Below are 14,023 nucleotides of genomic sequence, written 5' to 3'. Positions count from 1 at the left end.
TGCCTTCTCAAACAAATCAAAAGCCTGTCAAGGCTTATCACATCATCTGACCAAATAGTGATAACCACTATGATATATATATATATATAATAGATACTTGGGAGACTCACGGCACAGTCGTATAGGCATGCAGGCTATATATATATATATATATATATATATATATGTGTGTGTAATAGATATTTGGGAGACTCACGGCATAGCAGTATAGACATACAGGCCTACTATATATATATATATAATATAGTAGATATTTGAGAGACTTTCGCACGCACAGCATCTCATCATACTGATCATCCCATTACATCCTTGTAGAATTGCTCCACGCGGTTCTGTAGGCAAGATATAATCACATAACCTCAATTAATTCGAACTCTATTGTTGTTGCCTTCATTGGAGGTAATGAGAATCCCACTTATCCTATCGTAAAAAGAAAATGAATCTGAAAGATAATTATTACGATAATGATCATAATAACAAAACTATTTTCAATCTTTCATCCAACGGTTAGGAGCTAGCTCTCTCAACGGCCTCGATTGCTTGGGCCGATGGTGTAAAATCGGGTCCAAACAACATGAGATTAAGGTTAATGCATGTTCATTTAATGCCCATGCACACCAAAAATTCACTAAATATAAACAAGAAAGGGTTTGATCGTTTCGATCTCTAAAATGACCAACAATTAAACCTTATTCTACAAAGTAGAAGAAAAGTTTTCATACGAATCACGCATACGTACATGCCAACACTCACACAAATAGTAAGCATGGTGGGATATACATAATACATGTAGGGTCTTATTTTTTCTGTGAATGGTGTCGTATACGGTATGTAGATGTTCATATACAAATTTTTAAACCAAAATAAGGCCATTATATTAATATTCACTTTAGTTGATTACTTCACATTATATTATTAAACCAAAAATGAATTCTTCCAACCTCAGTTTGTTTTAGACATAGAATATCCAAGAGAATTCCTTCAATGATGACTTTCGCTTGCATAATCCCATTTATCATATCCACCAAGTTTTTTTAATCTGTTTCTAGCTGCATAACCTCAAAACCTTTCTCTACACAAGCCCCCAAAGCTGCTTGTATCGCTTATACCTCCATCATCAAATTGGATTCGCAAAGAATGTTCCTTGCACCCCCTGCCCCTTTACCCGTAAAATCCCGAGCTAACCATCCAAAGCTTCCATCGTCCAAATTCTTTGTTGCAAGCTTCATTGCAATTGACTTTGATCGTTCTAAATGGACACATCCATCGAACAAGCCACTTCACACCTTCTCGCTCCGGCCTGCTTGGTTGCTGTACCATTTGATCCACATGCAACTCTTCAATCTCAAACCATTGTTGATTCAAAAAACTCAAAGCCACCATGGATTCCACGGCTTGTTTGTCAAAAATCAAGCTATTTCTACATTTCCAAATTCTTCAAAGTCCACAAACAATCCATCGCATAATTTCATGGAGTGTTGGCAATGGCTTTGCCATTGAGATCTGTAATCTCGTAATAATTCAAAAATCTAGTAACAATAAGTTGTATTGTCTTTTCCTTATGTTAAACAAGAGTCCAACATATGTTAAACTTATTATTGTATTATGACTTTTGATGATAATGCTCTTATCTGATATAAATTGAGACTTGAAATCCCAATAAGACTCTTGTACATCAATCTTATGTAACTATTTATACAGAGGAATAGAGAAATGAAAATTAATGCTTTTTAGAAATATTTTCTCACCTTAAATTAGTTTTCAACATGGTATCATCCCTTTTTTTATCCTAACCTTTTTCATCACCATGTCAACCCATGCTTCTTCCTCTATTCCCGGACCCAACATGGCTCAATTTCTTAAACTCACTGCCTCTAATAACCTCACATGGCTTCATCAAATTAAGCCATTCTTGATTGGTCATGACTTCTGGACGATTGTTGATGGCTCATTTCCCCAACCTTCTCCCACCATCACCACCACTATAACCATACCCCCACCATTGCTTCTGACGTGGATGGTTCCTCTACTATTGCTACAATCACCTCATCCACAACCCTAAATCCCAACTATCTCAAATGGTTCCAACAAGACCAATTGGTGGTTAGCTACATCACTTCCACTTTCACTGAACTCATCATTGCCCTCATCGTGAGTCACGAATCGGCTTAAGCTCTTTGGGAGTGTCTCCAACTCCACTCTACTCAGCCGTCTGTCACCAACTCTGCCACTCTCTGCTACCAACTTCTTGATTTAACCAAGGGTTCCACCCATGTGCTTGAATACATGTAGCAAGCCAAAACATTAGCTGATAAACTTGCCAATATTGGTCGACCAGTAGATCCTGATGATTTCATTACCACTGTTGATGCACAAAACTGGAGGTCTTGGAACAACGTAAATCCAACCGTGAATCTGTAAGTAATGTAAATGACACAAGATGTATCGTGGTTCACCCAAAGGTTTAGGCTACGTCCACACTGATTGTATTGTATTTCTCTGATAAGTGAGGAAGAGAGCCTCTGTAATATGAGAGGGGATGTGAGAGGGTTTCAGGCCTAAGGGTTGGCATCTCTTAATTGTGAGGGTGAGGGGTCCTTTTATAAAATAAGGACTCCTCACTTATTACATATTTGCCCCTTCCTTTATTACATAATTACATTTAAGTCCCCCGAGTATTTATACGAGGTCTAAATATGAGACCCTAAATATGGCATAAATAGTAGTCCCCCAAGTCTTCAATCAAGAGAGTCTTTTAGCTGGAGACTTGAAATTCAGGACATGTGTGGGCCGAAGTAACTAGATGTTTTCTTGAACTTGATGCTCAATATGAGGCGGTACTCAATCTGAAATGATGCTCAACTAGAAGTAGCACATGCTGCGAGGCTGCTTGGCTCGTGGCTTATGTTGCCATGGTTGGCTCGGCTTGTGGCGTTGAAGGTGAGAGAGTCCCTTTTATAGAATAAGGGCTCGCTCCTCAATACATAAATGATGGGCTAGGAGTGATGCTCGTGGCGAGGCGGTTGCTCAGCTGGTGGCGTTGCTCTCTAATGAAGGTGAGGGAGTCCCTTTTATAAAATAAGGGCTCGCTCCTCAGTACATAAATAATGGGTGCTCTCTAATGAAAGTGAGGGAGTCCCTTTTATAGAATAAGGGCTCGCTCCTTAATACATAAATAATAGGCTAAGTCCCCCAAGTATTTTTCATGAGGCCCAGTTAAGGCTCAATTTATGGTACATATGGTACATAATGTAGTCCCCCAAGTCTTCGGTCAATAGAGTCTGTTGGCTGGAGACTTTAAATTAAATCCATGTATGGGCCGAAGTGGCGGTCGTTCAGATGTGGCATTTGTATACCCTGCACTGAAGCTTTGTAGGTGAAGCTTTGCAAGTGAAGCTTTGAAGCTAGAGCTCTGTAAATGACGCTTTTGAAGCTAGAGCTCTATAAATGAAGCTTTTGAAGCTGATTGACATGAGTGATGCTCATGAATGTTTATGTTGATTGACATGAGTGATGCTCATGGTTGTTGTCATGAGTGATGCTCATGAATGTTAACATGAGTGATGCTCATGAATGTTGACATGAATGATGCTCATGAATGTTGACATGAATGATGGTCATGAATGTTTATGTATGATTGTCATGAGCGATGCTCATAAATGTTTATGTATGAATGACATGAGTAATGCTCATGTATAATTTGGAGTACTGGGCGTACTTTTGATCACCTGGTTGGTGGCATGAAGAAGAGTACAGGTTGTACATTTCATCACCTGGTTGGTGGCATGTATGGCTAGTTGCCAAATGATATTAGAGTACGGGTTGTACATTTCATCACCTGGTTAGTGGCGTGAATGGCTAGTTGCCAAATGATATTAGAGTACGGGTTGTACATTTCATCACCTAGTTGGTGGTAATAGCGGCAGGTTACCGAATAATTTTGGAGTATTGGGCGTACTTTTGATCATCTAGTTGGTGGTAATAGCGACGGGTTGCCGAATAATTGTGGAGTACTGAATGTACTTTTAATCGCCTGGTTAGAGCTATTTTAGGCTCATGGGCCTTCGCCCTTCATACAACATTCCAGCCCATTTATTTTGGGCTTTGACTTTTTTTTCTTTTTAACTATTACCCTCTGATGGGGTATATACAGATGTGTCTGAAAGGTAAGAGCAATAAATTACATCATACATCTGCCAAGAAAAGTAAATCACATCATTCTGGTGGGATGTTTATTCCTTGCTTTTGTTTTCTCTTTTGCTTTCTGCTTTTGCTTTCTCTTTTCCCTTTTGGCAGATGGCAGACAATGCTTTCGTATTGGTTGAGGAAGTGCGCAGGCAATTATCAGCTATTACAGCTGGGTTTCTTGGGTCATCTTCGGGAATATTTCTTTCAGCCTTGCCGACAAGATTTGCATCGACATAAACAACTTTGGTATATATGCCTCTTCCTTTTTCTTTTTCTGCTGTTTGAACACAAGCTGGTGTACTCCAGCTGTAAAAAAAATCCCACCAGAGTGTTTTTCTTTCTTTTCCTGTAGCTTTACTGGTTGCTTTTGTTTTTTTGCTTTCTGCTTTTGATCATTCCAAATTAGCGTAACATGTGAGGAGGCGCACTGCACTGGATTCCTTCTCCCTGTAGAACTTGGAAAAATGATGTAAGTAGCGTGCTCATTGTTTGAATGTAGCAACCATGGACTTCCCCTTAGCAGTTTTCCTCTCCGCCTCGCTGGTTGGGAGGTGTCTGGCACCTTGTTTATTGGTGGGAAAAAATAAAATAACGAGTACCCGAGAATAACACTAATTAGTTCCTGCATATGCAACACGATTCCTGCTTTTTGTGAATCCAGTAGACGAAGGCCAGTTTTGACTCCACCTCCTTGATCCTACCATTTCGTCGTTCTTTTACAAAAGTCAAGGTAGCGAAACCAGAGTTCAAGATCGTCCGTGAAACTCGTGACGGCAAGCCTATGAATATCAAGAATCCTCCTTACGCCAGCAAAGTCTGAAACGGACTTCCTTTTCCTCTTCTTCTTCTTTGTCTCTGTTTTACTGTTGGCTCTTCCACCTCAGTTGGATCTGGTTGTAGCCCTGGAAAAGAATATAAGATTTTTCCAGATGGGTATATGTTCCCAGTGGGCTAAACACTTGGCGGCGGAAAGCTCACAAAGCTCTGACCTGAGTGTATATGCAGGTGTGTGGAACCCAAAACGGATCTTGTATTACCCGGTTTGAAATTGTGGGTGTTTCCGGTGGATCAGACTCTTTCGACGGTGGTAGGACTGCTCTCGCTAGAGCCGGATAACTCGCCGGAGTGGTTGTTAGTGGCTGAATCGGCCCTTCTGGCAACTTGGTTGGGCCTATTTTGACTGGAAACCGATCCTGGGGAGCTGGAACTACTACTTGTAACAGTGGCGATGCCGCCACTCTGGCGAGTCCGAAGAGGTGAAGTTGGCGAACCTAGATCGAGTTCTCAGAAATCAAGCTTGTTGGCTTTGCAACTCAGCGAGTCACGGAATCGATGAGTCGAGGCCGAGCTGCTCCAAAATGGGCTTCACGGAATCGTCGTCTTCCTCAGCAATGTATGGGTGTGAAGCTGCTCCGAGAAGAAGAAGAACAGTGAAGCTTTGCAGAAACAGACGTAGAAAACTCCAGAAGCAGCAGAAGGAGAAATAAGAGGTTCTGATAGGGATCTCGTGATATAAAAGAAGCCGAGATAGGATCTCATGATATAAAAGAAGGAAGCAAAGAATGAATGTGAATGTTGTCCTTAGAGAGAGATCTGAGAATTATGAAGCTTGTTCGTAGTTGTTGCCGTGACGGGAAGGTGTTGGGTTCTTGGTTTCTGCAGATTCACGAAGGAGGTGAAAAATTTAAAGAGAACCGACATAACTTTTCGTATCGATTCCCACAGACGGTGCCAAATGTTGATGCACAAAACCTGAGGTCTTGGAACAATGTAAATCCGACCGTGAATCTGCAAGTAATGTAAATGACACAAGATGTATCGTGGTTCACCCCAAGGTTTGGGCTACGTCCACACTAATTATATTGTATTTCTCTAAGAAGTGAGGGAGAAAGCCTCTGTAATATGATAGGGATGTGAAAGGGTTTCAGGCCTAAGGGTTGGCTTCTCTTAATTGTGAGGGTGAGGGGTCCTTTTATAGAATAAGGACTCTTCACTTATTACATATTTACCCCTTCTTTTATTACATAATTACATTTAAGTTCCCCGAGTATTTATACGAGGCCTTAAATATGGTATAAATAACCACTGTCATTTGCGATCTTGGCCTTGAATACTCGATTCTCTACACTGCCATCATCAACATCATGCCCCTCCCCACCTTTAAAGAACTCATTATAAAATCTTCACCTTTAACTTGCAGAACCCATGTTCCCCCTCGAGCCCTACTGCCTCTTAGACTGCGCTTCTCACCCCTCAAGCTCCATCATATGGCTCTCAATCCTCTGCCATTCGTGGCGGCGGTAACTCCTAGCATAGGACACGTTTTAACCCTAACCGCGGTGAACACGGTCGCAACCAGGCCTCTTATCGAGGTAGGCGTCCTCCGTATGGTTATCATCCATATGTTCAACACTGGAATAGGCATTCTTCTAATTGTACTAGAGCCTTCACCACCTTGGAATGGTCCCCATGATTTCTCAAGAACACCTTGGGCCGACAGTTTGCTGGGCCCTCATCCACCGAACACCAATACTTAGTGTCCCACTTGTTCCACCAATCACCATTCTGCCGTGACATATCCTCATCACTATTATGGCCCTGAGATGTTTCCCCTGTTTGCTAGCTCTCAATTTGTCCAATACCAGGATCCCTTTACCTGGTTCCCCGACACAGGTACCACCCACTACATGACTAGCGATGCCACTGCTTTTGCGCATCCCCAACACTATCATGGGCCTAACTCCGTCGAATTAGGTAATGGTAACACACTCAATATTACACCCACTGGTACAATTCCCCTCGTTCATTCTTTGTAATGTCTTATTTGTCCCTTCGTTACGTAAAAATCTCTTTTTTATTGCCCGTTTTACATATGAAAATAATGTCACCATTTGTTTCTTCCCTTTCTTTGATCACATTTATGTTTTATTTACTGGTGCATTGCTATTTCAGGGCCCATGTAAGAAATGACTATATCCGTTGTTAGTTTCTCCTCCTAAAGCTCTAGCTGCGTCGTCTGTTGATTTGCATCAACGTCTTGGTTACCAGTCTCCGTCTGTGTTGTTGCGTTTAGGTTCTAGTTTAGGTCCTCATTATACTCTTTCTCATTTTTTTTGTAAGATATGTGCTTAAAGGAAATCCACTCAGCTCACTTTTCAATCAAATAATAAACGTGTTTTTTTTCCTTTTTTTTTTCTTATTCACTCTGATGTATGGATATCCATTATCGATTATGTCTCTTGTTATCATTATTATGTCTTTTTTACTGATGACTATTATCGTTACTCGTGGATTTCCCTATGAAAAAAGAAATCTGAAGTCTTTTCCTATTTTCAGACATTTGTGGCTATGACTCAAAATTTATTTCATGCATCTATTAAATATTTACAAAGTGATGGTGGCATTGAGTACGGAAATCACTCCATGTCTAAGTTTTGTCGTCTCTCCAAAATTCAGCAACGTCTTTCGTGTCTTCACACACCCCAACAAAATGGGCTTACTAAACCCCAACAAAATGGACTTACTAAGCGCAACCACCGTCACATCGCTGACATGACCCGTACCTTACTCACTGCAGCCAAAGCTCCAATCTCGTTATGGGTTGAAGCTGCCTTCACTTCTGTTCACCTTATTAATTTACTTCCCACTCCTACCCTCTCTTGGTCGACCCCATGCACTCTATTATTTGGCTCTCATTCGTCTTACTCTCACCTATGTACCTTTGGATGCCTCTGTTTTCTTTATTTGGGCAATTATGTTAAAAACAAACTAACCCCACACTCCATTAAATGTGTTTTTATGGGTTACAGTTTTTCACATTTGGCTCTCATTCGTCTTACATTTCATGTCATGTCGTCTTCAATGAAGCTGAGTTTCCTTTTCATAAGCCCACGGGTCCAATGCCAACATCCTATGTGGAGCTTTCCATATGTCCTATTGCTCTAAGCCCAGCGCTACTTACCCACGACCCAACTTCACCTCTTCAGCTTGTCAACCCATGTGTCAAATCTTCCCCAACACCAGCTCCTTTGTGTCCACCTCCTACATCATTATCATCTCTTCCACCACTTCCAGCTACAGCCCCACCACATCAGCCTGCCCCATTGCTCCTTATGGTCACTCATTCCAGAAATGGAACACGGAAACACAAAACATGGATTGATGGGTCTATTCGTTATCCATTTCCCCCATGCCTTGATTATGTCCTTATCTACTAATGAACCAACTTATTTTTCTCAGGCAAATCGTTACCCAGAATGGTGTGCAGCCATGGCAGAAGAGATCAATACTTTACTCAAAAATAACACATGGGTCATTGTTCCTTATTCTTCTGCTCAACATAAGATCGGTTATAAATGGGTCTATCACATCAAGTGCAATGCCGATGGCACCATTAAACGCTATAAAGCCTGTTTGGTAACCAAAGGCCTTTATCAATAGCCCGAGTTTGATTTTGACGAAACGTTTATTTCGATGATAAAACCTGCAACAGTCTGCACTGTCTTGAACCTCACAGTGTCCAAGGGCTGGCAAATTTTTCAACTCGACGTAAAAAATGCATTCTTACATGGCCACCTTCAGGATGAGGTTTACATGTCTCAACCACCTGGCTTTATCCATCCTTAGTATCCTCACCATGTTTGCCGACTTCTGAAAGCCTTCTATGGCCTCAAACAGGCCCCTCGGGCCTGATTTACAAGGTTTAGTTCATTTTTATCTTCCTACGGATTCGATCAAAGTCAAGCAGATAATTCTCTTTTTATTCTCCACCATGGTACTCATACTATAGTCCTCATCCTCTACGTTGATGACATAGTTTTGATAGGCAATGATCACACTCTTTTACAAGCATTTATCCAGACGTTGGGTTCTGTTTTTTACTTAAAGGACTTATGTCCTTTACATTATTTTTTGGGTATTCAGGTACAAACAACTGCTACTGGGATTCATCTTTCCCAAACCAAATATGCATATGACCTCTTGAAGCGCGCAAACATGTTTGAATGCAAGCCCTGTTCCACTCCGGTTGCTGCAAAAAACTTCACTCTCAGCCCATGACGGTCATTTACTTTCCATACCCATTAAGTTTCGCGCTCTCATTGGCTGTCTCCAGTACCTAACCTTGACCCAGCCGGACATATCGTTTGTCATCAACAATGTCGCCCAGTTTATGGCGTCTCCTCACCAGCCACACCTTTTGGCCATTAAATGTATTATACGGTACATCAAAGGCTCGTTAACTCATGAAAGACAATATTACATCAATCAAAACCATACTCGAATCAAGTTGTATTGGTGTCCCAAAACCAAAAAACTCGCGCAGGCGGACAGTGGAAGAATATATGGATTTGTGTTTCCAAAGCCTCACCACAATGCGGACAAACCATCTCCAAATGATCACCATGTTGTTGGAAATTAGCTTGCACCGCAATGATATTCTTGTAGCCCCTCCAAATGAAACGACGTAGTTTCTGGGGTACTTCAAATTGCCAAATTGTTGACCAAACTTCCTTCTTTTCTTGACCGCCACTAGATTCCCCCACTCCCTTACGACCGAGCTATCCATTCTGACTTAGGTCTTAAGGGATTAAATACCCCAACTTAATTGTATACAACCCATTCTTTGTGTAATGCCAAATTAATTTATTAGTGCACCCAAATTTGCTTAGTGGCATACTAAAAATGATGTGGGCTTCTTCAATAAGATCCTTGTTCCACAATCCACCACTCCCATCCATTAACTCCATAACCTTCTCTGGCGCCATCTCCTCATGCCGCGAAAGGGGGTAGAAATGTTCGAGGAGTGGGCGGCCATGGGTCCACCCTAATTCGAATATTTTGTCTATCACCCATTCTACATTGGATTCCAGCTTTTAGGATTTTTCTCCCTTGTAAAATCCCTTTCCAACCCCATGAAGTTCCTCATCCCATCAGTGCCTCTAAAAACGAAGAAAAAGGATAGTATTTAGCTTTAAGAATTTTTGCTAGGATAGATTCCGGATCACAAATAATTCTCCACCCAACTTTAGCAAGCATTGCAAGGTTGAAGGAAATTATTTCCTTTGAAATTGAGCCATCCTTTTGTTTTTCCCTTCAACATTTTGTTCCATGCCATCCAATGTCCCTTCTTTGTTTTGTGATCTCTCCACCAAAATTTTGCAATCACATGTTCGATCTCATTCGCCAATCGAATCGAAAATTGGAGACATGACATTGCATAATTTGGCAAGGCCGATACCACACTTTTGATTAGAACTTCCTTTCCAACAACCAAACGAAATTGCTCCACCCACCCATTCACTCAATTGTCCACTTTATTTCTTACCTCTTCAAATACCTTTTTTTTTTCTCGAGTTCAGTAGCTTGTCGGAGAAATGCCACTATGAAGCTTCTTTTCCCTCTTCTTGCAATCGAATAGGCAAACTTCCTAGTTGTAACCAGAATACTCCCTCTTGGGCAAGTGGATCAAAAGATGATGCAATCAACCAAACAATACAGTAAATTGAAATAAGGGTTTCGGGATAGAATGTTGAAGGGATACATACACGCTTTTATAATGATATTTTCTATGGTTATGCCGGCGATGATAGACGGATATGGTAATTGGTTTGTTCTGATTAAGCATCAAAGTTAGCTTGGATACTTAAGTACTTTCCAAAACATTCTTGGTGTTTGACATATAACACCTCTGCCAACCAAACCTTCATGTTTTGTGGGCAATTTGAACTAAAATGAACAGAACTCTTCTCCAAGTTTATAAATTGACTCGACCTTTCAGCATAACATTGGAGTAAGTTGTTAACACATACTGCCTCCGCCTTCGTTGCTTGAAAAAAAAGTACAAAATCATCTACAAAGAACACATGGGATAAGAGCTCGGCATGTTCTGCTACTTTGAGTCCCCGTAGCCTTCCGTCTCACTCCTCCCTTAGTAAAAGTGAGGAAAAACCCTCGACACAAATCAAGAAAAGAAATGGGGAAAGGGATCCTCTCCGGATCCTTTTCATCAAATCCACCAAATCAGAAGATTTGGATCATTGAAATTTGATCTAACGGCTAAAGTTATTATAACTTTTAAAGGAGGCCCTTGTTTGTAGTCGTTCAATCAAATTTCAATGGCTCAGATACCCTGATTTGATGGATTTGGTGGAGGGGATCCAAAGATGATCCCTTTCCAAGAAATGGAGAGAGAGGGACCCCTTGTCGTACTCTTCTACTTGGTGTAATGGCATTTCCCTTAGAAAACACTTGATGTGTTTTAGTTTTAGTTGGAGTATTTGACACCTCCTTTGGAGATGGTAGTTAATAGAAGTCTCATGGTATTTAAATGTGACTTTAAAATGTCTTCAAAATATGATAGCACTTAAAAAGTCATTAATTTTTAACAGGTTTGAAATCTGTTATTTAATATTACAATCTAACAGTATTCACTTTCACTTTGAAGTGGAAAGTTTAAGTTTCAATTCATGAGAATATTGTTAACCATTGTTAATCAAAAAGTACTTCAAGCATTTTTTTAACTGAAATTCACTTTTTGTTTTTTCTTTTTCAAATAATATCAGAAGCACTTTTGGTTCGTTTTTAGTTTTTTAAATCCACTTCCAAACATACCTTAAACCAACACTAACAAGATAGCTTTCAACATTGGGCATATAGAAGCACGTTTCGGCCCACGTCTTTCCACACTTAAAAGTTGGGCCTATGCCAGTTGTGAAGCCTTAAAATAAAAACAATTCTTAGTGTATAAATTGATTCACAAGAGTTTTAACCTAAATCTCGCGTGCTCTTATTTCTCCGCAAACCCTATTCGGCCGCCATTGAAGCTCTGCTACGAAGCTCTATTTGTTCACCTACGTAAAACGGTAACTTCTCCTCGACATACATCCATCCATCCTTTACAGTACTCCTTTTATTAATTTATTATCAGTAGAGCAAATTGAATCTGATTCTCATGTATATTATGTATCTTTATGTATGTATATGTGTATATATATACCTTGTGATGTTGTTTGGATGTGTAGAGATGAAGGTTGTTGCTGCATACTTGCTCGCTGTTTTGGGAGGGAAGACGAGCCCCTCAGCTGCTGACTTGAAGGACATTCTTGGATCAGGTAACTTTTATATTAAAAAAAATTCTTTGTTGCTGCAACGGCGTGCGATTCATGTAAAAATTGTTATTATTTTCACTGTATTGTTTGTGTTAAATTGGGATTTCCGTTTGTGGGTTTTGCTTGGTTTAGATAATTTAAATTTATTTGTTATAATTTTTCTATTTGTTATTCGTATGCTGATGATTAGTATATTTAGTCTTTTACATACAGGTTTCCTAGTCATGTTAGTCCTCTTAGCTTGAATTTGTTTAGACTATCAATTTTGATGTTGCGGCCTTCCAGCTCTACGGTTTTGAACTCTTAACCCCTACACCATTGGCAAGGGTTCTAGTGTTGCACCCAACCACTCTTGGACGAAAGAGTTATTCATTTAGTTTGTATGTTAAAAACTCTTCTCAAAAAGTTTGTATGTTAAAAACAAAATTGTGGAGATTTCGGTTGCGTAATGCTCATTTTGTCTATTAGTTCTTATTAATTTTTAACTTGAGATGGAATTTTGATAATCAGTCTTGCAACCTATATCCATGCACGTGGTTGAATTTCTGTATTGAAATGGAAGTGGTTTTGTTATTGGAATTCGAACATTATGTTATCCGGGAAATGAAAGTTAGAATGAGCCTTCATATGTGAGATGTGTCATTAGTAGTAACTTATCCTTGACTAGGTACTGTTTGCATGGAGAAGATGCTTAGGTTGCCCTTGGTACTAGTGTTTGAAAAAAGTGGTATATTATTATTTGTGCAGCAACGTTTCGCACTTTGAAATGTAACTTATTTATTTGTTTGGTTACAGTTGGAGCCGAGGCTGACAGTGACAAGATTGAGTTGCTATTGTCCGAAGTCAAGGGAAAAGATATCACCGAGCTAATTGCATCTGGAAGGGAGAAGTTGGCATCTGTTCCATCTGGTGGCGGTGCAGTTGCTTATTCCGCACCTGCAGCTGGCGGTGGTGGTGGGGCTGCTGCTCCTGCCGCTGCCGAGCAGAAGAAGGAGGAGAAGGTGGAAGAAAAGGAAGAATCAGACGATGTAAGTATATTATGTCAAATGCAGCTGTTGATAATATCTAGTTTGCTTTATTTGTAAGCTGGGCTGTTCTAATGTTATTGTGATTGTTGAATAACTACTAAAATCGTTTTTTTTCTTTCTTTTTTTGCAGGATATGGGTTTCAGCCTTTTCGACTAAGGGACTTGCTTTTGGTGCGTTTCCTGTATCAAGACTTGACATCTTCAGTATTACTTTCAGGCCAATGCTGTGTTTTTAAGTTTCTATTTCCAGATCTCAAAAATTTTGTTTCGATCGAAGAAATTTGCTTTATATATTATATCCATCTGTTTAGTCGACTTAAGATCGCTTGCTTGTGGTTTAACGCGGGTCTGGTTCATTCAAATTTTGCGTTACCATGCCTCTTATATCCTGTTGCTCTTTGCTTCGTTAGATTATTATGTAGCAAAATTCATCGATCTTTCCTACTTTAACCAAAAATCAACTTTTTGAAATGCTCATTTACTTATATTTGAATGGAAATATGTATGAAAAGCCTTTTAACTATGGGTTTTTAGCATCAAAGGGGAGACCTTGAATTGATCACATAACGTAGCGGGTTCTATTAGGGCTGTAAATCGGCTTGATGGAGTTCGAATTCAACTGATGCTCTACTCGTTTTCCAACTCGTTCTAGCTCGGTGTTGATGAGTCTGAATTCAACTCATTTTTTGACTCGCAGTT

At 40.1% G+C, this 14,023-nt stretch overlaps 1 protein-coding gene across 1 annotated transcript; it reads left to right on the top strand.

Annotated features, from left to right (window-relative positions):
- The first annotated feature begins 11,908 nt into the window (after positions 1-11,908).
- LOC103405686 (large ribosomal subunit protein P2B-like) lies at positions 11,909-13,644 on the top strand. The gene is made up of 4 exons (XM_008344716.4): positions 11,909-12,050; positions 12,210-12,299; positions 13,092-13,324; positions 13,455-13,644. The coding sequence occupies exons 2-4, from the start codon at positions 12,212-12,214 to the stop codon at positions 13,479-13,481; spliced, it is 348 nt and encodes a 115-aa protein (XP_008342938.1). The 5' UTR covers positions 11,909-12,050; positions 12,210-12,211; the 3' UTR covers positions 13,482-13,644.
- The last annotated feature ends 379 nt before the right edge of the window (positions 13,645-14,023 follow it).

Source organism: Malus domestica, chromosome 11, assembly GCF_042453785.1.
Source record: "Malus domestica chromosome 11, GDT2T_hap1".
Taxonomy (NCBI): Eukaryota; Viridiplantae; Streptophyta; class Magnoliopsida; order Rosales; family Rosaceae; genus Malus; species Malus domestica.
This window is presented reverse-complemented; position numbering and strand designations above follow the sequence as displayed.